Here is a 24,514-nt window from a genome sequence, read left to right on the forward strand (position 1 = left end):
ACTGTTCTAAGCGCTGGGATAATACAGGGTAATCAAACTGTCCTACATGAGGCTCCCAGTCTTAATCCCCATTTTACAGATGAGGTCACTGAGGCCCAGAGAAGCGAAGTGACGGGTCCACACGGCCAGGAAAGAGCGCGGGCTTGGGGGTCAGAGGTCACGGGTTCTAATCCCGGCTCTGCCGCGAGTCAGCTGGGTGACCTTGGGCCAGTCACTTCCCGGGGCCTCAGTTCCCCCATCTGTAAAACGGGGCTGCAGACTGTGAGCCCCACGTGGGACGACCTGATCACCTTGTCTCCCCCCAGCGCTTAGCACAGTGCTTGGCCCATAGTGAGCGCTTAACGAATACCATTTATTTTTTTTAACCGCCCCCCCCCCCCCGGCTGCCAAGAGGCGGAGGCGGGATTCGAACCCCCGACCTCCTCCTCCTCCTCCCTGCGCCTCCAAGAGGCCGGCGGGAGGGGTCGCCCCCCAGGGAAGGTGGCGTTGGTACGGCCCTTTATTCGTCGTTTAGGGGGCGTGTCGTCCCCCCCCCGGTCGTTGGGAGTGGTAGGACCCAGGGAAGGCGGAAGGACGAGCGCCGGCCCCCCCCCCCCCCGGCCGGGACGTGGACGAGTCGCGGGCGTCGACGTCCCCCGTGGGGGGTGCGCGGTGGTACAGCCCGCTGGACGCTGATTGGTCGACGGGGTCCCGCAGTCCCGCTTTGGCCGCCCTCAGTCCGCCTCTGCCCGCCGCGCCGCTCGGGCCTCCTCCTCCTCCTCCTCCTTCCTCCTCCTCCTCCTTCCTCCCTCCTCCTTCCTCCTCCTGGCCGGGCCGAGGGCGCCGGTCGCCGTGGCGGTTAGTCATGTCTTCGGGTAGGTACCCCCTGCCCGGCCCCCGGGAGCGAGCGGCGGCCCGTTAGGCCTCGGCCGGTCCTTGCCCCTCCCCCCCCCGCAGCCGCCATGATGGGGGGAGGGTCCCAACGCTCGGGAGGGGGCACTTCCGGTCCCCCCCCCGGGAGGGCACCCCCCCCCCCCCGGTCCCATCGATGCCCTCCACGTGCTCCCGCGTAGGGTGATGGTGATGATCAATAATGAGGATGGGGGGACCTATTGAGCGCCGCCGACGGGCCTGTCAATTGTGGGACGTGTTAAGCGCTTCCTACGGGCCAAGCGCTGTTCTAAGCGCCGGGGGGAGCCAAGGTGATCGGGTGGTCCCACGCGGGGCTCCCCGTTTTCAGCCCCGTTGGACAGATGAGGGCACTGAGGCCCGGAGAAGGGAAGTGACCCGCCCCGGGGCGCGCGGCTGAACGGCGGCGGAGTCGGGATTCGAACCCGTGACCTCCGACTCGCAAGCCCGCGCTCGCTGAGCCGAGCCGCGATGCTTCTCGACGCTGTACTCAGCGTCGGGGGGATCCCAGCAGATGGGGGGGGACACAGGGCCTGTCCCCCCCCCCCCCCGTGGGGCTCGTCGTCTCCATCCCCATTTTCCAGAGGAGGGAACTGAGGCCCGGAGAAGGCACTTGCCCAAGGTCAGGCAGGTGGCGGAGGCGGGATTAGAACCCAGGTCCTTCCCACTCCCAGCCCCCGCCTCTAGCCACTTGGCCGTGCCGCCCCTCGGGTTCTCTGTGGGCTTCAGAGCTGACCAGGTGCGAGGCGCTGTGCTAAATAATGTTGGTATTTGTTAAGCGCTTACTATGTGCAGAGCGCCGGGGGAGATACAGGGTCATCGAGTTGTCCCACGTGAGGCTCCCAGTCAATCCCCATTTTCCAGATGAGGGAACTGAGGCACAGAGAAGCGAAGTGACTTGCCCACAGTCACCCAGCTGACAAGTGGCAGAGCCGGGATTCGAACTCAACGACCGCTGACTCCCAAGGCCAGGCTCTTTCCACTGAGCCACGCTGCTTCTCTGTGCTAAAGGCCCGGGGAGGGGCAAGGAGGGACCCCGGTTCCGGATGGGGCGCGGAGGCGCGATCCCCCTTTTGCAGGTGGGGGAAGATGAGGCACGGAGATGGGACTTGGTCGAGGCCACACGGCAGACGAGTGGCAGGGTGGGGATCAGAACCTAGGTCTTTGACGCCCAGGCTCTGAAAGTGCCTCCCCCCCCAAAAAAACCAAAACACACACAAAAAAGACTAGGGGAGCTTAAGAGGGAAGACTGGAGGCGACGGTGATCATCACGGTACCCGTTAAGCACTCTGCTGAGCGCTGGGGTGGATACAAGTTAGGTTGGACACAGTTCCCGGCCCACGTGGAGCTCGCGCTCTTGATCCCCGTTTTCCAGATGAGGGAACTGAGGCCCAGAGAAGTGAAGTGACTCGCCCTGGGTCCCGTGGCAGCGCCGGGATTAGAACCCAGCTCCTCCTGAGTGCCGGGGCCGGGCCGCGTTCAGGATGAGGGCTGGTGTGCGTTCCTTTGGTGGGAAGCAGGTAGCCAAGGGAGGAATTGTTGGGAATCGAATCACTTTCCAGTCCCCAACCGTTAGCTACTAGGCGGGGTCGCCCTAGGCCTTCTCCGCCCCCCCCCCCCCCCCCCCCCATTTATTCCTCCTTCCAACAGGAGATAAGGCCTCACCTAGAAAATGTCAGCTGTGGGAGTTTGGCCTTTTTGTCCGTTGGCTTTTGGGTCCGGTTCTCCCACTCGAAGCGACGGAGAGTTGAAAAATGCCAATCCCGGTACACAAGAGCAAGCCCGGGGGGAAAAAAAAAATCCGCTTTCCGATCTACCGCCGATAAGAAACTCCATCCGGACGAATGAAATCCAGGGAAGAGGGGCCCGCGGGCTTCAGTAGTACTCGCTCAGCGAGCCGGCTTAAGCGTGCTCTCGGGAAGAGCCAGAAAGATCGCGGATACAGTTCCAGCGGGCAGGATTTCGGTCTGAAGGGATGGACGGAGGCCGCTTCGTAATCCCTCGGGTCTACCCCTCGATCGCCCTGGGGTTCTGTGGCTCCCGTCGGCCGGCTGTGGTCTACCCCGGCCAGGTGAACTCTTGCAAACCCAAGGGAGCCAAATTCACGTCTCTCCTCTTTCTTTCTTTTTTAATTCACCAAGACCCGAAACAGTTAACAGACCGGGGCGCTGGGGCCGTAGCGCGGCTCAGTTGCTTCATTTCAAGGTCAACTCCGTGGCCTAAAGTTTGTGTGCTCCACTGCCCCACCTCCCCTCTTAAAATTTGCCGTGGACTTAGTCATCCTTAAAGTGTAATGAGAGTTTTCCCCATTAAGCAGATCGGCAAGTAGATGGAGGGTGAAAATCCAAGTCACCAGGGGAGCTGGACCGTTCTGCCCATTTATTAATAATAATTCTGGTGCTTATTAAGCGCTTACTAAGTGCCAGGCACCGTTCTAAGCACCGGGGTGGATGCAAGCAAATCAGGTTGGGTCCCTATGGGGCTCGGAGTCTCAATCCCCATTTTACAGCTGAAGTAACTGAGGCCCAGAGAAGTGAAGTGACTTGCTCAAGATCTCTCAATAGACGAGTGGCGGAGCCGAGATTAGAACCCAGGTCCTCCTGACTCCCGGGCCCACGCTCTATCCACGTGGAGGTATTGAAAGAGAACCTCTGACAAGTGGATGTGAGAGGGGGCGATTTTGGTTTTTAACTTCAGCAGGAGGACTGAGTTAAGGTATTTAAGTTCTTACTATGTTTCAAGCACTGTTCTAAGCGCCCAGGGAGATACAGGCTAATCAGGCTGGACTCAGTCCCCGTCCCCCACGTCTTGATCCCCGTTTTACAGATGAGCCAACTGGGGCACAGAGAAATTAAGTGACTTCCCACAGCAGACAAGTGGTGGAGCCGGGATTAGAACCCGGATCCTTCGGGCCCGTGCTCTAGCCACTAGGCCATGCCTGTGAACCCTGCCTCAGATTAGAAATCCAGCCAGGTGAGAGTATTCATTCTTACATTTTCTCTATTCTTCTCTGGGAAAATCAGCGAGGCAGACTGCAGTCAAAACCGATAGCGTGTTTTTTTTTGACACCGCTAAATCTCTGGCTATTGAAAACAATGTTCCAGCAAATCTAGATGACTCAACCGCAAGTTTGAATTTGGAAACAAAAAGCTGCTTATAAGGGCATTTACCCCCCACTCCTTCTCCCCCTTCCCCCCCGCAGCTTTGGGGAAAGTTAAATAGATCACATCGAGTAAGGTCAAGCCCGCCGTTGGGAAGTGGAGAGTTTTTAATGATGGTAGAGGATGAGGTGATACTCGATAAAAGCAATCACAGATGTACAATGAGTGAAACTTGATCACTGGGTCCCCGCGCTATATGGGGGCCGAACCATCGGAAGGTGTTGGGCCTACGATTCCGAGTTTAAACCGACAGTATTTTCCTCAGTTTGAGAACCATCGTTGAGCCCTCGGCGGCGAGTCGGAAGGGAGTCAGATAAGCACGAACCCCCCCAAAGTGTTTCAGGAACAGAGGCGATAAGACGAGGTTGGGCAGAGCTGCGATCAGTCCAGTATGTTCCAGCCAGCGCGGCGCGTAGTCCGGGGGTGGCCTTTGAAAACGCAAGGGGAAATCAGGGTCCGAGCGGGTTGAGGCAGGGAAACGGGTCCGCAGACCAAAATTCACTGGAGACGAGCAGTTTCCTCCTCCTCCGAGTTGAGGCACCGGCACAGGTGAAAGAGTTGGGGATTTATTAGGGGTTGGGCTCGATTCTGGAAGTGGCAGGGACTCTTGTACTATTCCTGTTGCATTCCCTGGAGCCGGTTTTTCTCAACCGTAGAGAACTATCATCAAAAGAGTTAAGTGCCCCCTAAGACGTTTGGCTAAATACTCACTATAAGGTGCAAAAATCAAACTAATCTGAGAAGTAAAGAAAACATCCAGGCGGTGTCCTGGCCCGGGACAGGCGAAAGCCTCAGATCCTTCTGGTTATCATCATGTTTCTCTCTGGGTCTAGGCCCACAGATTTGTAATTCCATTAAAAACTTCTATCTCCCTCAAGTATTTTACAATTCTTCCCCCCTCCGAGCTCCCTTCTCCCTAACTAGTGACTGGAGAAGATCGTTCTGTGACTCTTCCGTTTGGACGATCTTTGCGTGTGATCCAAAGCGGAAACTCCCCTCGCTCGAATCCGCCGCTCCCGAGGTCTCGACGGTAGATCCAACAGCCAGCGACGGCGTCCCGATGGTTTCGGATGCCTCGGTCCGAGGAAAGCATGGATCGTAAATTAGCGGTCAACGAGCTGCGGCCTCGACCGTTAACCTGAGCACCTTCGGGCCCCTCGGACGACCCCGGGGTGGAACAGCGCAAGAATCAGGCATCCGATGAGCTTTCCGGCACCCGCAAAGTTCTCCGTTAATCGAGCCGCCCCTGCCGTGGTGTCGCCACGGCGACGAGCGGGTGCGGGCCCGTCCCGCCGGTTCACGGCTCGAGCCGGGGAGTTGCTGAGATAACTCACCCGTTCCCCGCCGTGGCCTCGGGTCCGGCGGGAGGAAGTCCGGCGTCCCGGCATCGGGAGGTCGGTTACGGCGCGAGGCGGGCGCGTCGCCGAGGTCGACCTTTCCGTAACACCGGTAGGCGAAGCTGACGTCCCGCCGCGTCGAGGGACCGGCCTCCGACTTCTGACTTGGTTTTGGAGCCAAGAAAACTCAGAAGGACAGGAGGACGTTAAGCCAACGCCCCGTTAGCGAAGGTGGAGAGAGAGCCCCTCTCCCCCGACCTCTCATTTCCACCCCCCGATCACGGCTGGGAGAACCGGAGTGGAGGAGGACCAGGTGGCGTAGAGGGGAGCTTTGGATTAGGTTCAGAAGTTCTCTCTTACCTGAAAACAACATGGGATTTTATTTTTTGAGCACTTGCGGGGCGTGTTCATTTGGAATTAGGGACACTGGCATCCAGAGCGACCTCGTGGCTCGAACTCAGGGTGGACTGCGGACGGCTCGGTCAGCCGGTCGGATTTTGGAATCTTGTCTCAAAATAAACTCTGGGCCAGACCCCCTCGCTCCAGAACGGGGCTGTGCAGCGGGCGAATGAGGAAGGCGTGGCCGGGGAGGATTTGGGGAGATTTGTAAGTAGCCCCAGGAAAACCGAAGAGTTTCGTTTGGTTTTACAGACCTCTAAGGCCGGTTCTTCACCCACCCGGCCAACTCGAGCTCCAGAAATACTTGGCCCCTGAGTCCCGCTCGAGGCCACCCGAATATTTTGGCCGAAGTGGTATCGGAGTCCAGCTCAAAGAGTATTTTTAGAGCCCGGACGAACAGGCTCTTGGCTAGCGGAGGCCCAGTTTCGCCGTCTTGAGTTTGCCGAACAACCGCCATTTAATTCCGATCGACCACCGGCCCCAAGCCTGGCAGTTGAGCTCCGTTTTGCCTCCCGAATAACCCCGATTGAGCCCGAGGTTCAAGCTCGTTTTGTCTGGGGGCGTTCGAAGGCTTCGAAAGACGTGTCTGGCGTTTTCCGATCTTTAGTCTGGAGTTTTAGAGCGCAAGGGTTCGTGAGGGCTCGCGGGAGGTTTGGGCGGCCCGCGTGACGATAGCCTACCGTCTTCCTCTTTGTGGATCCGAACGGCTTTAATCATAATAATAATAATTGTATTTGGTAAGCGCTTACTATGCGTCAGGGACTGTACCAAGCGCTGGGGTGGATACAAGCTAATCAGGTTGGACACAGTCCCTGTCCCACATGGGACTCACAGTCTCAATCCCCATTTCACAGGGGAGGAAACTGAGGCCCAGAGCCGTGAAGCGACTTGCCCGAATCCACACAGCGAACAGGTGGCGGAGCCGGAGTTAGATCCCAGGTCCTTCCTGGAAAGCTTTTCGGAATAAGAGGGTTGAAAGATGGGCGAGTTGGGATAAGCGAAAGATGATTTGCTTGGCCCCGGCCCAGACCCGGGCCCCCTACGTTCCCCCTCCCCCCAAAACCTCTTAGTTTGGGACCCTCGGCTTAGAGGAGCGACAGTTGAGCTTCGAGCGGACAGGCCTCACTCCGTAAGATTTTGAAACCTTTCCTTTGTGCCGTAGATTCCGGAAGTTACAATCAGTCCGGGAGCCAGCAGCAAAGGTACGGTGTGTTCCCATCGCATCGACAGGGTGGACCCAGGCGGGCCGCGCCCTCCCCCCCTCAACCGCGGGGTCTTGGCAGGGATTAAAATCCGGCTCCCCTCGAGGGAAGGTGGCGGAGCCTCCGTGAACAGCAGGAAACGGCCTGAACAGTAATAGTAATAATAATCATCACCCTATTTATGGTATTTAAGCGCTTACTCTGCTCGGCACTGAGCTCTGGGGTGGGTATAAGAGTTTCAGGTTGGACACAGTCCTCATCCCCCATGGGGTCGCAGAGTCCAAGTAGGAGGGAGTAGGATTCAATTCCCTTTTTCCAGCTCAAGGAGCCGAAGCACAGAGAAGTTAAGTGACCGTCCCAAGGTCCCACGGCAAGTGGTGGAGCCGGAATTATAACCGAGGTCCTCTGAATTAGATGCGGCAAGTGGTCCCAAAGGCACGTGTGTAGGCCCAAGTCTCCAATCAGTCAGTAGCCTTCCACCTGTAAAGGTCGACAAATGGGCTGCGTTTTTTTTTTAAATGGCATCTGTCAAGCGCTTACTAAGTTCCAGGCACCGTACTGAGCGCTGGAGTGGAGACAAGCAAATCAGGTTGGCTACAGTCCCCGCCCCACATGGGGCTCGCGGTCTTAATCCCCGCTTTACAGATGCGGTAACCGAGGCCCAGGCAAGGGAAGCGACTTGACCAGGGTCACGCGGCAGACCAGCGGCGGGGCCGGGATTAGAACCCGGGTCCTTCGGACTCCCCGGCCCTATCCGCTAAGCCGTGCCGTTTTTCACCGTACTGAGCGCTTGGGAGAGTCCGACGCGCCAACCCGACCGACACGTCCCCCGCCCGGCACGAGCCCGGGCTTCGCGTCCGGCGGGCCGCCGGTCGGTCCGGTAGGTCGACGGGCCGACTGACCGACCGGTCGATTGCCTTACAGCTACCCCTCCTACGGAAACCAGAGCAACCAAGGCTACGGGCAGTCGTCCCAGGTAAGATCGCGCCCTCGCCACGCGCGGCCGAACGCCGACCCGCCCGGGGCGGCCGGGCGATGAAACGGGGGCGTTTCCCTAAATTGCAGGGTTATTCCGGCTACGGGCAGTCGTCCGACTCCTCTTACGGACAGAACTACGGCGGCTACTCGAGTTACGGACAAGGCCAATCAGGTTGGGCTGGCTCGCGGCGCCTTTTGGCGCCCGGGGAGGCGGGCGGAGGGGGAATGGGAACCCGGCCTCTGGCCGCCGGGCGCCTCTCCTCACCCGCCCGCTCTCTTAGGTTACTGCCAATCCTACGGCGGTTATGACAACCCAAAGCAGAGCTCTTACGGCCAGCAGCAGTGTCATAGCAACCAGGCACAGCACAGCACAGAGTCGTCAGGAGGGTAAGGAAACCCGCCGGAAGGGGCCCCGGCCCGGCCGAGCCCGGGCGGGACGAGGACCGTCGCCGGTCGTCGGCACCCCGTCGCCTCCCCTCCCGCCCCATCTCGTCGGCGGACACCGCCGCTCCTTTCGGCCGTCGGGCTCGTCCCCGGTTAGGTCGCCGGTGGGGGTTCGCGTCCGTGTTTTTGCGTCTTCGGGGGCAGTCCGTGCGCGCGCGTGTGTTTGCGGTGGTCCCTGCCAGATGTTCCCATCTCTGGCAGCTGTGCGCGTGTGTGAGAGAGAGAGATATTGTGGTGGCCCCCTTTCTGGCATTCACATCACTGGGAAGAGACAGTTTTGCAGCGGCCCCTGTCTGGCTTTCACTTCTTTGGCAGCTGTGCGTGTGTCTGTGGGATTGGGACGGCCTCCTGTGTGAGAGAGAGTGTTTTGCCTTGGTCCTTGCCCGGCGTTCACGAATTTGGCAGCTGTGCGTGGGAGCCACTGCGACGGTCATATTCCCCTCGAGCCCACAGCCTCTAGACTCCAAGCTCGCTGCGGGCCGGGAACGTGTCCGTCTCTGGTCCTACTGGACTCTCTCAAACGCTTAGTAGAGTGCTCTGCGCACGGTAGGCGCTCAATAAGTACGATCGAACCAACGAGTAGAATAAGAAAGTGACAGCTTTGGCCTCCGGCCCGAGGTCCCGAGCCCCTTGGAGTTCAGTCCATCAATCAGTCGGTTGGACTTGAGCGCTTACTACGTGCAGAGCACTAATAAATGCTCGTAAGACTACAGCCTGAGTTGGCAGACCGGTTCCCTGCCCACAACAAGCTTAGAGTCTGGGAGGCAGGCGGTAATGTGAAGAGATGAATTACGGAAAAATGAAAAGATCACAGCCCAAGTGCCGTGGGGCCGAGGGAGGGGCGGATAGAGCGTGCGGACCCGAGGGCCGGGGCCACCCAGAAGGGAGCGGGAGAAGAGGAAATGAGGGCTCGGGCCTCTCGGAGAAGATGTTCCTTTCATTAAGGCTTTGAAGGTGGGGAGGCTGGAATCGTCCCTCAGATAAAAGATCAGGGTTTAATCCTGGCTCTCGCAATGTAGTCCGTCCTAGCCGCGGGCAGGGCAGACCTGCTCTGTGGTAACGGGAAGGAGGAGGAGATCCTCTGATAAATGCGGCGTGCGTGTGGGCACGCGTGTGTGTCCAGGTCTGTGTGCTTCTGTGTGGTGTGTTTGGGCAGCCGAGGGCAGAGCGGCCCGCACCTGGGAGAAGTGGGAATAGCGGGGTGGGCACCGGGCCGGCTCGCCCGAGAAGGCGTCCGGGAGGGAGCCGGGTGATTTCAGGGACCGAGCTGGGTCAGCTCGATGTGGCACCGGTCACGGGGACGGGCGGGTCGGAGGTCTCCGGTGACGGTGGCCCCGTGGGCGTCCCAGCCCCGCTTCAGCGCGCTCTCGGCTTCTCTGGGACTCGGCGGGGGACCGGCGGGGGCGCCGGGGCCCCGGGGGGGGGGGAGGAGGTCGCGGCCGCCAGGAGGGCTCAGCCCGGCCCACGGTCGCGGGCGTCCTGACCTCCGGATCCCCGTTCAGCCAAGGTGGACGGGCCTCTTCCTACGGCCAGTCAGAGTACGGTCCCCAGGACTCTTACGACCAGCAGTCCGGCTACGACCAGCACCAAGGCTCCTACGACCAGCAGTCCAGTTACGATCAGCAAGACTCGTATAATCAAAACCAACAGTCGTATTCCTCTCAGAGGGACGGTTACAGCCACCACCCACAAGGTAGCCGGGGGTCCCGGGCCGGGGGGAGGGGGTGGCCGTTTGGAGCGAGCTCGGGGTCCCCTCCGGTCTCCCCCACCCCCCAAGTCCAACCTGAATTTGCTGATATCCACCCTAGTGCTTAGTGCGGCGCCTGGCACCTAGTAGGCGCTTAACAGATACCGCAATTATCATTATTATTATTAAGTTCCCATCAGATGTCGTTCCTCTTGGGTTTCTGGCTCCAGATTGGTCAGGTGATCTCCCGGAGGCAGGCAAGTTGCCCTGGCGTGGCTCAGCGGAAAGAGCCCGGGCTTAGAAGTCAGAGGTCATGGGTTCCAATCCCGGCTTCGCCCACCTGTCAGCTGTGAGACTTTGGGCAAGTCACTTCACTTCTCGGTGCCTAAGTGACCTCATCTGTAAAATGGGGATGAAGACTTTCGGCCTCACGTGGGATCACCTGATGACCCTGTATCTCCCCCAGCGCTTAGAACAGGGCTCGGCACATAGTAAGCGCTTAACAAATACTAACATTATTATTATTACTGTTAAGGGAACTCAGATGGTGCCCCTACCCCTTCCCTCCTCAGTCTTCTGGGTTGAGGGCCCCGGTCTCCCCTCTTGTGTGTGAAGCGAAAAGCCCTCAAGGGGCACCTTCCAGTTTGAAAGCGCCACGTGTTTCGGGAACACTTATTCATTCGATGGTATTTACTGAGCGCTTACTGTGTGCAGAACACCGTACTGAGTGCTTGGAAAGTACAGTTCAGCAATAGAGACAACCCCTGCCCACAACGGGCTCACAGCGTAGCATATAGGAGAGCCCGCGGCCCTCCCGCCGGGCAAGTTACCGTTCCAGGTCCTTCCCGGGACCGTAGGGACCGGGCCCGCCCGACCGCTGGCCCCCAGCCCGGCCGTCCCCGTCGGGCTCCGGGACACAGGAAGACTTCCCCACTGGGCCCCGGGAGAGCTGGGGCTCGAGGGGAGGGGGCCGACCCGAAACGTGACGGGGCTTCTCTGTCTCTGCAGATGACCGTCGCGACGTGAGTAGGTATGGAGAAGATAATAGAGGCTATGGCGGGTCTCAGGGAGGAGGTAGAGGGCGTGGGGGATATGACAAGGATGGAAGAGGTCCCATGTCAGGCTCCAGGTAAGTCTGCCTTCCCAAATGTCTCTGCTCTCCTCTGTCCTCTTCCTTTGTCGTTTAACCTGTGCGGTTCCGGCGTCTCTTGTCTAGCGGGAAACTCGGGAACCTGGTGCCGGGGGAGTCCTGCCTCCCATAAAGGAATCGGGGAGGGGCGTAACGAGAGAGGGGACCCCGCTGCTTCCCGACCCCCGAAATGCCGAACGGTCACATGACCTCGGCTTAGCCCAGGGGACGGGGATAAGCCAGGAGAGAGAGTCGACCCCACCGTGAGTGGTGTCGTTCGAGTCGCGACGCCGCAGAGTTTCCCCCTCCGGTCCCGGCACGACCACTGCCCGACTTCTCTTTCCCCGGCCTGAGACCCAAACCCCTGTAAAAGATGGTCTTAGGGAACGCGGGCGTCTTGCAGTTCGAGAAAGGTAAGTCCGGTGTTCACGACGGAGAACGAGAGGTCGTCGGTGTGAGCGTCCTCCAGCCCAAAGCCCCCTGCGGCGGCGGGGTGGGGGGCGGTGCTAAGTTGGGGGCCCTGTCCTGGACGGATCCGAGAGGTCACCTATCCGCTGGCGTCCGACCGGGCCCTTTTCCGGGGAGTGACTGACATCCGTAGGGCGACCTCACGAAACCGGAGTAATTTCAAGAAATGGGTCATCTCCCCCCTGCCCCGTTGCTTTGAGCCTCTCGCGGCTGTCAAGAAGGGGAAGGCCAGGATACCGATTGATTTGCGTCGGATGCCGTCCTCCGGCTTCGGTCTCGAGAAGAACTACTGCCGACAGCCACTTGAACGATCGTTCTCCGGGGGTGCTGTAAGCTTAGCCTCTCGGGCACCGTGAGCCCCAGAGAAAGATTAGGTGGAGGCCACTCTCGGCCGAAGATCGGGAAGCGGCGGCTTGGTAGGCAGGATGGCCAGGGATTAGCGGGAAGCAAACGAGCCGAGTCCAGGCTTCCTTGAGGAACCCAGGCATCCCCACCCCCCGATACACGTAGGCCCGGCGTTTCCCAGGGGTCAGGGGAACGGGCTTTGGGTGGATCGCGACGAGGTCCGGACTTCAACGAGCCTGTGGTTATTAGAGTCTTACCTAGAGCGTGCGGCGGTCAGTGTACCGGAGGCCGGGTTGGGGGATAGCGTGCCCGTGTGTTTTTTGTGTGTGCGTGCGTGCTGGTCCGGGTGTGCACCGCTGGGAGCTTATGGGACCCGAATTCCCCCGATACGGGTCTTTCCAAGGGGCTCGGATGCTCCCTCCTCCCTCCGTCCCTCCCTGGGTTGGGAAAGCCTGGGGTCTCTGACCAGGAGCATCTGAACTTCAGGCCTGAGGAATGAGTTTTCTTCAGAATCGGGGCATTGTTTGGCCCCCGTAGAAAGAGAAGCCCCCGCCTCCAGACAGCTGGGGCGCCAGCCCCATGGGGACCCCTGTCTCAGCTTTCCCGACAGACCCAGAAACCTGAGGTGGCAGGCCCGGCCCGACCTCTGGTAGGAAGGGGAATTCCGGCCCAGAGGAGGCCCTCCGATGTCTCTTCATCCTCATCCTCTTGGCCCCGGCACAGGCCGCCACGGGCGGCACACCACAGCCGACCGCTCTTAGCGTGACCCCCGCCCCGGGGGGGGGGGCAGAAAGGGGCCCTTGAGGCCCGACCTGCACGCCCCGAGCCCCCGACGCGAGCCCAGCGTCGTCCTCGCTGTCCCCTCCCATGAGATCACGTGCGGGCGGCCCCCTCCCCTCGCCCCGGGAAAACATGGAGCGGGGGCTCCCGAGCCCTGCCGGGGAAGAGCCGGAATCCGCCGGACGAAAGCTCCGTCGGTGAGCGGGGTCCCCGAGACGGTCGTCCCGCCCCCCCCCACCTCAGATAGTTGGGCTAAGAAGCCGAGAAAAGTAGATTGAGAGTAGAGTCCTTTGCGCTCGGCTGTGGAGAATTTAAACCTCCCTTCACTTCCCGACACGTTCCGGGTTTCCCAGAGACCCCAGACGAAGCCTCGGCCTTGGGGTCGCCCGCGCGGCAGGTCCGTGCCCAGAGCGGAGAGGCAGGGGGAAACCGGAAGCCCATCAGAGGAACGAACAGAGCGCGGACCCTAACCGGGGTCTTGACCCGGACGGCACGGGGTCGGGGAGACTCTTGTGGTGACGGGGAGGGCGGGGGTGCCATTTGGGGACTGCTCACTCACCCCACAACTCTCCAGCCTGTCATGGAAAGGGGAAGGCACCCCTGTGGTCACCAGAGAGCAACTCGGGGTGACTCCGGCGGGCAGCTGATTGTCAGAGGCCCAACCACCTGGCCAAGCAGATTCTGCCGCCTTGACTGTTAAATCAGTCACTTATTCCGACCTTCCCCATCAGGCCCTGCCTCAGTCAATCCAGTCAATGTGTTTTTGTTTTTTTTAATGGTATCTGTTAAGCGCTTACTATGTGCCAAGCACCTTACTAAGCACTGGGATAGATGCAAGCTGATCAGGTTGGACAGAGTCCCTGTCCCGGTCTTAATCCCCATTTTCGAGATGAGGGAACTGAGCCCCAGAGAAGCGAAGTGCCTTTTCCCAAGGCCCCAGAGCAGACAGTGGCAGAGCCGGGATTAGAACCCAGGTCCTCCTGCTCCCGGGCCTGGGCTTTTTCCTCTAGGCCACACTGCTTCTCTCTATTGAGCACTTAGTGTGTGCAGAGCACTGTAATAAGCATTTGGGAGAGCGCAATAGAACAGAGTTGGTAGCCACGGTCCCTGACCACAGTGAGGAACTCCCAGCTGATCCCAGACTCCTCAACCTCTGTGCAAGGTTTTTTTTTTTTTTTTCTAAATGGTATTTAAGTGCTTACTATATGCCAGGCACTCTGGTAAGCGTTGGGGGGAGAGCCAAGCTCATCAGGTTGGACCCAGTCCATGGCCTACACGGGGCTCAAGTCTTAATCCCCATTTTACAGACGAGGTAACTGAGGCCCAGAGAAATGGAGTGTCTTACCCAAGGTCACCAGGCAGACAAGGGGCAGAGCCGGGATCAGAACCCGGGTCCTCTGACGCCCGGGCTCCGTCCACTAGGCCGCGCTGCTTATTACCCTCATCGGCTTCCTTTTGGGGGAGGCAGGGCTACTGCTTGAACAGTAGCAGGGACCCCCGAACCCACTCCCTGCTCCTTGGAGGGGAGGGTCAGAACCGGGGCTACCGTGGCCTTCTCAGGACCGAGGCCCGGCCGGGCACCTCCGTCTCGGGGCCTCCATTCAGTCGGTGCCATTGGTCGAGCGTCAGCTCTGAGCGAAGCACTTGGGACGGTAAAGCACGTCTGCTCTGTGGCCTTGGGCAAGTCTCAACTTCTCTGCGCCCCCAATTACCTCATCTGTAAAATGGGAGGGAGACTGTGAGCCCCATGTAGACAGGGACTGGATCCAACTTCATTTGCTTGTATCCACCCCAGGACTTAGTACGGTGCCTGGCACATAGTAAGCGCTTAACAAACACCAGTTATCGTTAGACACCACCACCCCTGCCCTCGAGGGGCTCACAGGTCGAGCGGGGGAAATGGAGAGGCGCGGTGAGGGCCGGTGCTAAAACTCTCCCACCTTTGCTCCCCCCGGACATCTACGACTTGCTGGGTTTCTCCTCCCACTCCCTCTTGGAGCCCCTCCGGTGGGTTCCGTCGACAGGGATCCCGGAGGTCGTGTCTTTCCCAGAAAGGACTTGGGAGTTCCGGGGGCGGGAGGGATGTCCAGCAACTTAAGCGCTGGGGCCCGCGGGGAACCGAAGCCCGTTGTGCCCGGGGAGGGGTGGCACGGGATGGCTCTGCCGGGCCGGCGCCCCCGACCCGTGATGGGAAGGCCGGGGCCGGTAGAGACGAGGCTGCGGGAACAGCCGGGCTCCCGGGGCTGCCCCTGGCCCGCTGCAGGAAATCCCGTCGTTGCGGGCAGGGAATGTGTGTTCTATTGTACTCTCCGTGTGCTTAGTACAGTGCTCTGCACTGCGCTCAATAAATACGATCGACTGAGGGACACGGCTCCCGTTGGGCCCGGGAGGGTTTTCTTGCGGGCACGATTCAGTGGGGCCAGACGGAAGGGGGATGGATCCCCCTGATCCCTGGGGCTTCGGTCAAGGGTTCCGCTGCCCACACGATCCTGGGAGGAGGTTGACCCTCGGCCCCGGATGTCCGGCGCGATAGCCCACGACCCGCCCTTCTGCCGCCTTCAGGCGGGGACGGGCCCCACCAGCCCAGAAACAAATCCAGAGGGTGAAGATTTGAGGTGCTTGGAGGGGGCTAGTCCAGCCTGGGGGCAGCGGGCTGGGCTTTGAGCGTGTCCCACGGCCAGAGCGACTTGGCTGACTCCCCGCCAGGGATCACCCCAGAGACTCGGCAGCATCAGGAGCCATAGGGCCCGGGCCACTGGCCCGCTGAGAAATAGCCCAGCCCCCGCCCGGGTGACGAGTCCGCTTTCCTTCCCCCGCTCCCGGAATCGGGCCCCCGGAACGACTTAATAGTAGGGTCCGGCGGGAGGGGCGTCGGGCCCACCACCCGCTTTCCCGCGGGGCTCTCGGCCAGCGGCCCGACCTCTCCAGTCTTCCCTCCCCTCCTCCGGAAAGGGGAAGTAAGGGTGCTGGGCTCCCCTGGCTTCCCGGGGCCATGGAGAGGACGGAAATTAAGCCGTCACATTAAACCAGGGTCAGTCGCGGGCACCTCCGGGGTGCAGAGCGCTGTACCCAACGCCCGGCCGGAGCGTGGTAGCGTTAGAAGACACGGTCCCTGCCCTCAGAATCTTACGCTCTGAGGGGAGCCTCTTCCCACCGTCCCACCGAATTCCTCATCTCCTGCTACTTAGCGGATCCCCGCTCTCCTGGCCCCGTTCCCTTCGGGATGAGCAGGCGGGCGAAGCTCCGTACCCCTCGGAGAAGCCCGCCTCTCGGACCTCGCCCTCCCCAGAGCGTCCCCTCAGGCCCGGGATCGGGACACTTTCAGAGTCGGTGGGGATTTTGAGACGCTTAGCTCCCGGTGGCTCCGGCAGATCCCAGTGTCCGTCCGGGCCCGCACCCCGGGAGAGGGGTCGGCCGGAGAGGGCCCTCGGGGGCGTCGGCGAACTCGACCCCCCACCCGGCCGGGCTGGAGGGGCCTAGGTTCTTCCCCCCCAGGCCCAAAGTTCTCCCCTCGGGGGGTCAGCTACGTGTAGTTTGAGCCCAGGGCTCAGCCCGCTAGAGACGGAAGGAAGAAATCATTTCTTCAATTTTTCCTCTGCAGTGGTGGTGACCGCGGTGGCTTCAAAAATTTTGGTGGTAAGTGCCGAGTCTCCCGACAATGTTTCAGTGGAAATGCTGTATGAACCTAAAAGCCACCGATAATCCGATAGACGCAGTCTAGAGCGAGATCCTGTTTATGCTGAGGCTGGTGTGTGTCGTGTGCTTTAAAACGAACCCTCCCTTCTGTTCCTCGTCCCCCCTCAAAAAAAAAAAAAAAAAAAGCGAGAAGGAAAGGGGATTTAAACAATAAAAAAAGAAGGCAAAAGTTGATCTCTGGTCAGGTCAGTGGATTTCTACTTTTGTGACATTGCATAAAAGGATCTACAGTGACCCGTGGTGCCTTCAACCGGGCATTTCCCCGGACGCAGTCGTAGACAGGAGAGAGACCAGCGCGGTCACGGCGACAGGCGCAGAGACAAAGGCCAGACCCGTGCAGACCAGCAAGCCAGCACGCCAGGGGCTCTCTGGGCCAACTTTAAGGAACTGCTGACTTTCGACTCGGATGGCCGTAACCGAAACCCGTTACCAAAAGAAAAATCACTCTCAACCTAAATATTACACTCTCTAAATTTGTGATGGTTCACCTCTTAAGTCTTATAGACATCGTTGAATTTTTCTTGTCTTTTTTTGTTCTTTCCTTCTTTTGGTGGGGCTTTTTTGATTTGTATTTGTTTTTCCGTTATTTTTTTTTTCCGGGGAGGGATTTTGGTGTTTTGAAATCTCTTTACAAATGGGTGGCCTTTAATAGCTGCGGTGTATGTTCTTCTCCCTCTTAGGTCACCGGGATTATGGACCAAAACCAGATGCTGGTAAGCTCTGTGGAGTTAATAAGAACAAATGGGAGGGAGGTGGGAGAAAGGGAGCGAGTGTGGGGGTTGGGGGCAGGGAGGTGGAGGAGGGGAGCTTGGCATGGAGGGAATGGGAAAAATTAGGTGGGATTCTAGGGGATCCACCGACCGCCCCACTCCAGTCTCCTCTGAGAGGACCTTCCCCGCAACCTCCCTCTTTTTTTGTTTTAAATGGAATTTGTTAAGCACTTCTTATGTACCAGACTCTGTACTGAGCACTACGGCAGACACAAGTTAATCGGGTTGGCCCCGGGCCACGTCCCGCAGGGGGCTCCCAGACTTGTTCCCCATTTTACAGATGAGGTCGCCGAGGCCCAGTGAGGTGACTTGGCCGAGGTCACCCTATAGAGCCAGGTCCTTCCGACGAGCAGGCCCGTACTCTATCCGCTAGGCCACGCTTGATCTCCAGGTTCCCCTCGGGTTCCTCCTTAGGACCCTCACCACCCCCAAGTGACCGACTGCCCGACAGGCTGAAAGAAGAGGGCAGCGGGGAAAGGCTTGTCGTCTGAAAATCCCCTCCTAACTCTCCCTCGGGCTGATGGGATCAGTCGGTTCAGAAGCATCGAGGGTCTACCCCAGTGTTTGGTACAGCGTCTGGCACAGAGTAAGCGCTCAAGGAATGCCGCATGGGGAAAAGAAAAGAGTAGGCATGATCTCTGTCCCGACGGTCTTGCCTGGGGGCCCGAGGGAGAAAGGTCTTCACTCTCCTCGCCTACATTTCCTCCCCCGAGGCAGACAGATCCTGGTGTCTACCGGCCCGGCCCCTCCCCTGAGAGGTCCCCGAACCGGGAGCCGGCCCACCGTGGACGCCCAGCTGCGGAGCGGCTGCGAACCAGGCCCCGCGGGCCCCCTGCCCGCGGCCCGGCGGCCCGGCCCCCGCCCCCCGCCCGAACCCTGACCGACCGCCTCTTCCCCTCCTAGACTCAGAGTCGGACAACTCCGACAACAACACCATCTTCGTGCAAGGTCTGGGCGACGACGTGTCCACCGATCAAGTGGGCGACTTCTTCAAGCAGATCGGCATCATCAAGGTGAGGGGGGCCGGTGGCGGGGCCCGGTGCCAGCATTTTGGGGTTGTCCCGCTCCGACCCGCTCGGGGCTCCGGGATCCAGGCGTGGGGTGAGGGCCGAGGGGAACCTCACTGTCTCCGCGCCCGCCCCCCGCAGACAAACAAGAAGACGGGCAAACTGATGATCAACCTCTACACTGACAAGGACACCGGCAAACCCAAAGGGGAGGCGACGGTCTCGTTCGACGACCCTCCTTCCGCCAAGGCGGCGATCGACTGGTTCGACGGTACGGGCGGCGGGGGCCCGGGCGCGCGGGTGGCCGCGCTGGGGGCGGGTCCTATCCTGGGAAATGGACTCCTTCGACCCGGGAAGCTGGAGTCGGGAGTCCATTCTGGCCCTTAGCTGGTATGAAAGATCTGCTGTCGATCTTTGTACTCTTCTGCGTATTTAAGTCCCTGACTCTTCCCCTGGGCAACCCGGCATGGACCATCCCCTACCCCCGACTCTTCCCCCAGTACAGACCCCGCACCTCTCCACACCTCTGAGACTCCCCCAGTGACCCAGCACGGGCCGTCCAACACCCCTGACTCTTCCTCTCTAACCGTGACTCTCCACCAGTGCAGACCATCTACCGCTCCGCTCTCTCCTCTCTGTCCCTCGGTTCCCCCGGCAACCCATCGTGGGTCACCATTCAACACTCCTGACTCACCCGTCTCCATCCCGACTCTTTCCCCAGTGACCCAGCATGGAGCATCCGACATCCCCAACTTTCTCATCTCCATCCCGACTCTCCCCCGGTGACCCAGCACGGACCATCCAACGCCCCTGTCTCTCTCCTCTCCATCCCTAACCCTCCCCAGTGACCCAGTAAAGACCAATCCACACTCTGGGCTCCAGTGACCGTCACAGACCATCCAACCTCCCCGCCTCTTCCCCCTCTTCCTCCCCGACTCTCCCCCTACAGTGGCGCAGCGTGGACCCTCTCCCACCCCTGACTCTCGCCCCTCCATCCCCGACCCTCTCTCCGATATCCCATTGCGGATCGCTGGGTGAATTGATTCGCCCTCCCACTCTTTCCCACCGACTCGCGGATTGCCCCCGTGGTGCCTCGTTTTCTTTCTCGGGCCCCCGGTTTCCCCGTCCACAGAATGGGAGACTAACTCCCTCCGCCACCCGATCCCCACAGTCGCTAAACTGAATGAGTTCAGGTCTGCAGAGCCAGTCGAGGTCAGAAGCCGGCGGGCCGTCCTTGTCCGGACGGGGACCGCGAGCCCCCTCGGGAGCCGGCCACGCCCGCTTTTGGAAAGTTCCCACTCCAGAACGTCTCCTCTTCCCCCAGGGAAACAATTTAACGGCAACGTCATCAAAGTGTCCTTCGCCACCCGGCGGCCCGAATTCATGAGAGGGGGCGGCAGCGGAGGAGGGGGTCGGAGAGGTGAGTCGGCAGGGACCACCCGGCCCCAAAGCCGGAGGTCCCGAAGGCGGTTCCTGGTTTTCCCCACATCCGCCTCCCCAACCGCTGACTTGTGGGGGGCCGTGGGCTGCTCTCGGGATCACGCCCTGAGAGTAGGGGGCACTTTCCCCCACTTTCATCTGCAGGCAGACCTGCAATAGGGGAGGCCAGTAGGCTGGCCCCAGAGACAGCGGTGTCTCCCTCCCAGCCCCGTAGCCCCTATGTATATATCTGGCAGAGTGGCTCAGACCACGGGCCTGGGGGGTCAGGAGGTCGCGGGTTCTGATCCCGGCCCCGCCTCCCGTCCGCTGCGTGACCTGGGGCAAGTGACTTCACTTCTCCGTGCCTCAGCTACCCCATCGGTAAAAAAGGGGTTGAGACCGTGAGCCCCACGTGGGACGGACTGTGTCCGACCCCGTGTGTTTGTATCTACCCCAGGGCTTAATACGGCGCCCGGAACTGAGTAAGCACTTAACGGATATCTTAATTATCTGTAGTTTAAGTATATTGATGACCGTCTCCCCGTCGAGACTGTACGTTTGCTGTGGGCAGGGAGTGTGTCTGTGGTCGTCCTCTCCCGAGTGCCTAGTATGGTGCTTTGCACACAGTAAGTGCTCTGTAAATGCGACTGAATGAATGATTTCTGGGGGGGTGCCCGGGTCCCCGGCTCCGGGCCAGGTCCTGCCCTGCGATCCCCTGTGAGGTCGATTAATGAGCGCTTACCGAGTGCGGAATACGGCACCACTTGCCAGGGAGCGCGCAGCACGCCAGCGTCGGTAGACGTGTTCCCTGCCCGCGAGGAGCTTTGAGTCCAGGGGGAAGGCGGGCATCAGTAGAGATAAGAGACGGATGTCAACGGAGGTGTTGCGGGCCTGAGGCTGGGGTGAACGGCAAGTGTTGGAAGTTCTCCCTTGTAGTCCCACAGGGAGGGGAATGTGGGTGGGGGGATCCCCGGTGCGGGGGCCGCCGGCCCCTTCGGTCGGGACGGGCTGAGCCCCTTTCAGTGCGATGCTGGAGCCAGGTTCTCTCCCAAAGCGTCTGGAGGTTCCCGAGCGGGCCGGGAGCCGGGTGAGCCGCTGGGGGCCTAGAGAGAGGACGGACCCTCCGGGTCCCCTGGCCCCTCTTGGCCCCCCTTTCCAGGCCGGGAGCCCCACCTCCCACCAGGGCAACGATTTGGGGTGAGGGGCCGGAGGCGGGAGCTGGGACAGGGAGGACCCTAGGCTGGCTTAGAGTGGGGCGGCGCTCAGAGCGGGCTCCGGGTGGCCCCGCTCCCCTCGGATCCGCGTCTCGAGGCGGCCGGTCTCCCGCAGTCGTCCGGGCCCGGGTCCCGACCTCCGGAAGGCCTCCGCGGACCCGGAGCCGCAGGCGGAGTGGGAAGGGCCCGAGAGTCACCGGCGGCTTCTCCTCCTCCCCCCAGGCTCACGGGGAGGCTACCGAGGCCGAGGAGGCTACCAGGGGAGAGGCGGGGACCCCAAAAACGGCGACTGGGTCTGTCCAAATCCGTAAGTAGCGCTTCTCTTGGGCCGGGGCCGGGGCGGCGCCGTCGAGGCCCGGCCCAGGGACCCGCCTTCTCCTCCCGCCCCAGGTCCTGTGGGAACATGAACTTCGCTCGGCGGAATTCCTGCAACCAGTGCAACGAACCCCGGCCGGAGGACTCCCGCCCCCCGGGAGGAGGTGGGTCGGCCGGCCGCCGCGGCGAGGGCCGGGGGCGGGCGGCCGGCTCCCGCGGGCGCTCACGGATCTGTCTTCCCTCCCGGCAGACTTCCGGGGAAGAGGCTACGGCGGCGAGAGGGGGTATAGAGGCCGCGGAGGCCGAGGCGGGTACGGCGGAGACCGCGGCGGGGGGTACGGCGGAGACCGCGGCGGCTACGGCGGAGACCGATCCGGAGGGTACGGGGGCGACCGAGGCGGCGGCTACGGCGGAGACCGGAACAGCGGCTACGGCGGAGACCGGAACAGCGGCTACGGCGGAGACCGAGGGGGAGGCTACGGCGGAGACCGGAACAGCGGCTACGGGGGAGACCGGAACAGCGGCTACGGGGGAGACCGGAACAGCGGCTACGGGGGAGACCGAGGCGGCGGCTACGGCGGAGACCGAGGCGGCGGCTACGGCGGAGACCGAGGCGGAGGCTACGGCGGCAAAATGGGAGGACGGTGAGTATCGCTCCGGAGCCGGCGGCTCGGGTCCCCGCGGCCGGTCACTCGAGGAGGAAGGCCTCTCGTTGGCGGAGTGGGGCGCTAGAGGCTCGGGGAGAGGACGTCTAGTTAGTAGGGAAGCGGTGTGGCTTAGTGGAAAGAGCGCAGCCTTGGGAGTCGGAGGTCGTGGGTTCTAATCCCGGCTCCGCCACGTGTCAGCCGTGTGACCTTAGGCAAGTCACTTCACTTCTCTGGGCCTCAGTTCCCTCATCTGTAAAATGGGGATGAAGACTGGGAGCCCCGTGTGGGACAACCTGATTATCATGTATCTACCGCAGCGCTTAGAACAGTGCTCGGCACATAGTAAGCGCTTAACAAATACCGGCATTATTATTATTATATCTTGGACCCCGTTCCCACCCGGGCCTGCGGAGGAGATGGGGCGGGACCCGTTCCGCTTAGGTGCCAGTGAGCCCCGAAAAGGACTGTGGGTCGGGGGAGAGGGCCCGGAACGACGGACTTTAACCAGAGTTGGGCTTCACTGGGGCAAGCACCTACCCTCCTGGCCCAAGACGCCGCCCACAGAGCATCCTCTGGCCAGAGGTCACCGGGATAATGATGATAATTGCGGTATTTGTCAAGCGCCAGGCACTGTACTAACCACTGGGATGGAGACAAGCAAATCGGGTTAGACACAGTCCCTGTCCCGCGCAGACTCGGGGTCTTAATCCCCATTGTACAAAGTAAGTGAGGCCCAAAGAAATGAAGTGACTTGCCCGAAGTCACACGGCAGACGAGTGGCAGAAGCCGGGGTTAGGACCCAGGCCCTTCTGAGTCCTAGCCACCAGACCGCTCAGCACACCCAGGGGCCGTCCTCCCGCCCCACCGAGTCACCCCGAGACCTTATTTTAGCTCCGCTGTAAACACCGAAAAACACAGGGCCGCGTCCCCACGGTTTCAGCCGGCGCGAGGCCAAGTTGACCCCGAAGCGGGTCTCCCCCCGCCGGGGGGCTTGGCCGGGGAGGCCTCGGAGAAGCGCAGGCGGGTACCTCGGTTCTCCCCTCCCAGGAACGACTACAGAAACGATCAGCGTAACCGGCCTTATTGAAGCCCACTGTGAACGCCCCTCAGACTGTGACCTTTCCGGCAGTGAGATCGCCAGAGTTTCCGCCTGCTGCTTTCCTCGCGGCCTCCTCGGGTAGTGGGATCTACGTGACCTTCGGATTTTTATTTTGGTGGGCGGGACGGGGCGGTTCTTTCTTTTAGCAGCATCCACTGAGATTTCCCCTTTTAAATTTCCATCGGTCTCCCCCCCACCCCCCCCCACAGCCCCTTTCTCCCCTCCCCGCCTCCCCCGAGAAGCCGAGTGCATTGTAAAATATTGCCAAATTGGAAAGTGTTTTGTAATACTGCAATAAAGGCTGCCTGTTTTATTTGTGGAATCGGGCTCCGGCGTCGTCCGTCCCGGCCGGACTTTTCTAGCCGCCGTCTGCAGGAGACTCAGACCCCCAAGAGACGGGAGAAAGACGTCGGAATTGTGGTATTTAAGCGCTTACTGCGTCAGGCGCGGCTTCTCAGTTGGGAATGATTGGGAGCGGCGTTCCCACTGGGGATGGATGACAGGGTCTCCCAGAAAGGGGGGCTGTCTGGAGAGCGGGGAGAAGACCCTGGCTGTTGATCTCAGCAGGGGATCGATCGATCGGGTATCAGAGTCGAGCTAATGGGGTTATCGAGGAGCGGCTGAAGGCCGCGGGAGCGGAACATCTCTCTCCGCCGGGGTCCCGCCACCCCGACCCTCTCCCCGTCCGCAGCCGAGCCCGTCCCCCTCTCTCAGCAGAGGGCAAGTTTCCCGGTGGACGTGGCCGGTGCCGGGGTCGCCCGGCTACGCAGCGGGGGCAGGAAGAAGCCTCCATATGGCGGTATCGCAAATCCCTCCAGTGGGAAGGCTGGGCTGGATTGGGACAGGCCCCGTGAAGCCGAGGGTCACTAGTGCTCGTAGTGATTGTGGTATTGTAGCGCTTCCTAGGTACCAAGCACCGTTCTAAGCACGAGGGTGGACCCAAGGTAATGAGGTTGGGCACGGTCCCTGCTCCACATGGGGCTCACAGTCCTACAGAGGAGGTAAGCGAGGCCCAGAGAAGGGAAGTGACTTACCCAAGCTCACACTGCAGGCACGAGGCAGAGTCCGGATTAGAACCCACGTCCTCCGACGCCCGGGCCCTCTCCGCTAGATCACGCTGGTCCTCGAGTCCGGGCTCCACGTGGGGGTCTTCTGGGGAGAGGGGCCACGAGCCTTGGCACGGGGGGGGGGGGGGACTCCTCCCCCACCTTGTCCCGGGCAGGGTTCGTGCTGCGGACCGCCGGGGCGGGGGGATGGGGGGGGTCTCCGGTCAACTGCCCATCCGCTCCAGGGCAACGACTCTGAGATCCGAGGGGTTGAACCAAAGCCCCCCGACCGCTCTCGACTGCTGCCTCCCAATGAAACCCGTCCACAATCAATCAGTGCTATCTATTGAGTGCTTACTCTGCGGAGCACCGTACTAAGCGCTTGGGAGATTTCGATACGGCAGTTAGCAGACAGCTTCCCTCCCCTTAAAGAGCTTAAGAACTACAACTCGAGGGCTCCCGGCCGACTGCTTTCTAAGGGGG

At 60.8% G+C, this 24,514-nt stretch overlaps 1 protein-coding gene across 2 annotated transcripts; it reads left to right on the forward strand.

Moving 5' to 3' along the window:
• Nucleotides 1-701: 701 nt before the first annotated feature.
• TAF15 (TATA-box binding protein associated factor 15) lies at nucleotides 702-23,307 on the forward strand. Of its 2 annotated transcripts, none has more exons than XM_029081698.2 (16): nucleotides 702-854; nucleotides 6,948-6,987; nucleotides 7,912-7,963; nucleotides 8,053-8,137; nucleotides 8,247-8,352; nucleotides 9,939-10,102; nucleotides 11,105-11,225; nucleotides 16,420-16,454; nucleotides 17,195-17,227; nucleotides 18,188-18,297; nucleotides 18,433-18,562; nucleotides 19,616-19,711; nucleotides 21,147-21,231; nucleotides 21,315-21,403; nucleotides 21,490-21,883; nucleotides 22,934-23,307. In XM_029081698.2, the coding sequence occupies exons 1-16, from the start codon at nucleotides 845-847 to the stop codon at nucleotides 22,971-22,973; spliced, it is 1,590 nt and encodes a 529-aa protein (XP_028937531.1). In that variant the 5' UTR covers nucleotides 702-844; the 3' UTR covers nucleotides 22,974-23,307. The 2 variants fall into 2 exon arrangements, with proteins under 2 accessions (XP_028937531.1, XP_039770350.1); XM_039914416.1 differs by having other exon boundaries at nucleotides 703-854; nucleotides 9,912-10,102.
• The last annotated feature ends 1,207 nt before the right edge of the window (nucleotides 23,308-24,514 follow it).

This window comes from Ornithorhynchus anatinus, chromosome 17 (genome assembly GCF_004115215.2).
Source record: "Ornithorhynchus anatinus isolate Pmale09 chromosome 17, mOrnAna1.pri.v4, whole genome shotgun sequence".
NCBI lineage: Eukaryota > Metazoa > Chordata > Mammalia > Monotremata > Ornithorhynchidae > Ornithorhynchus > Ornithorhynchus anatinus.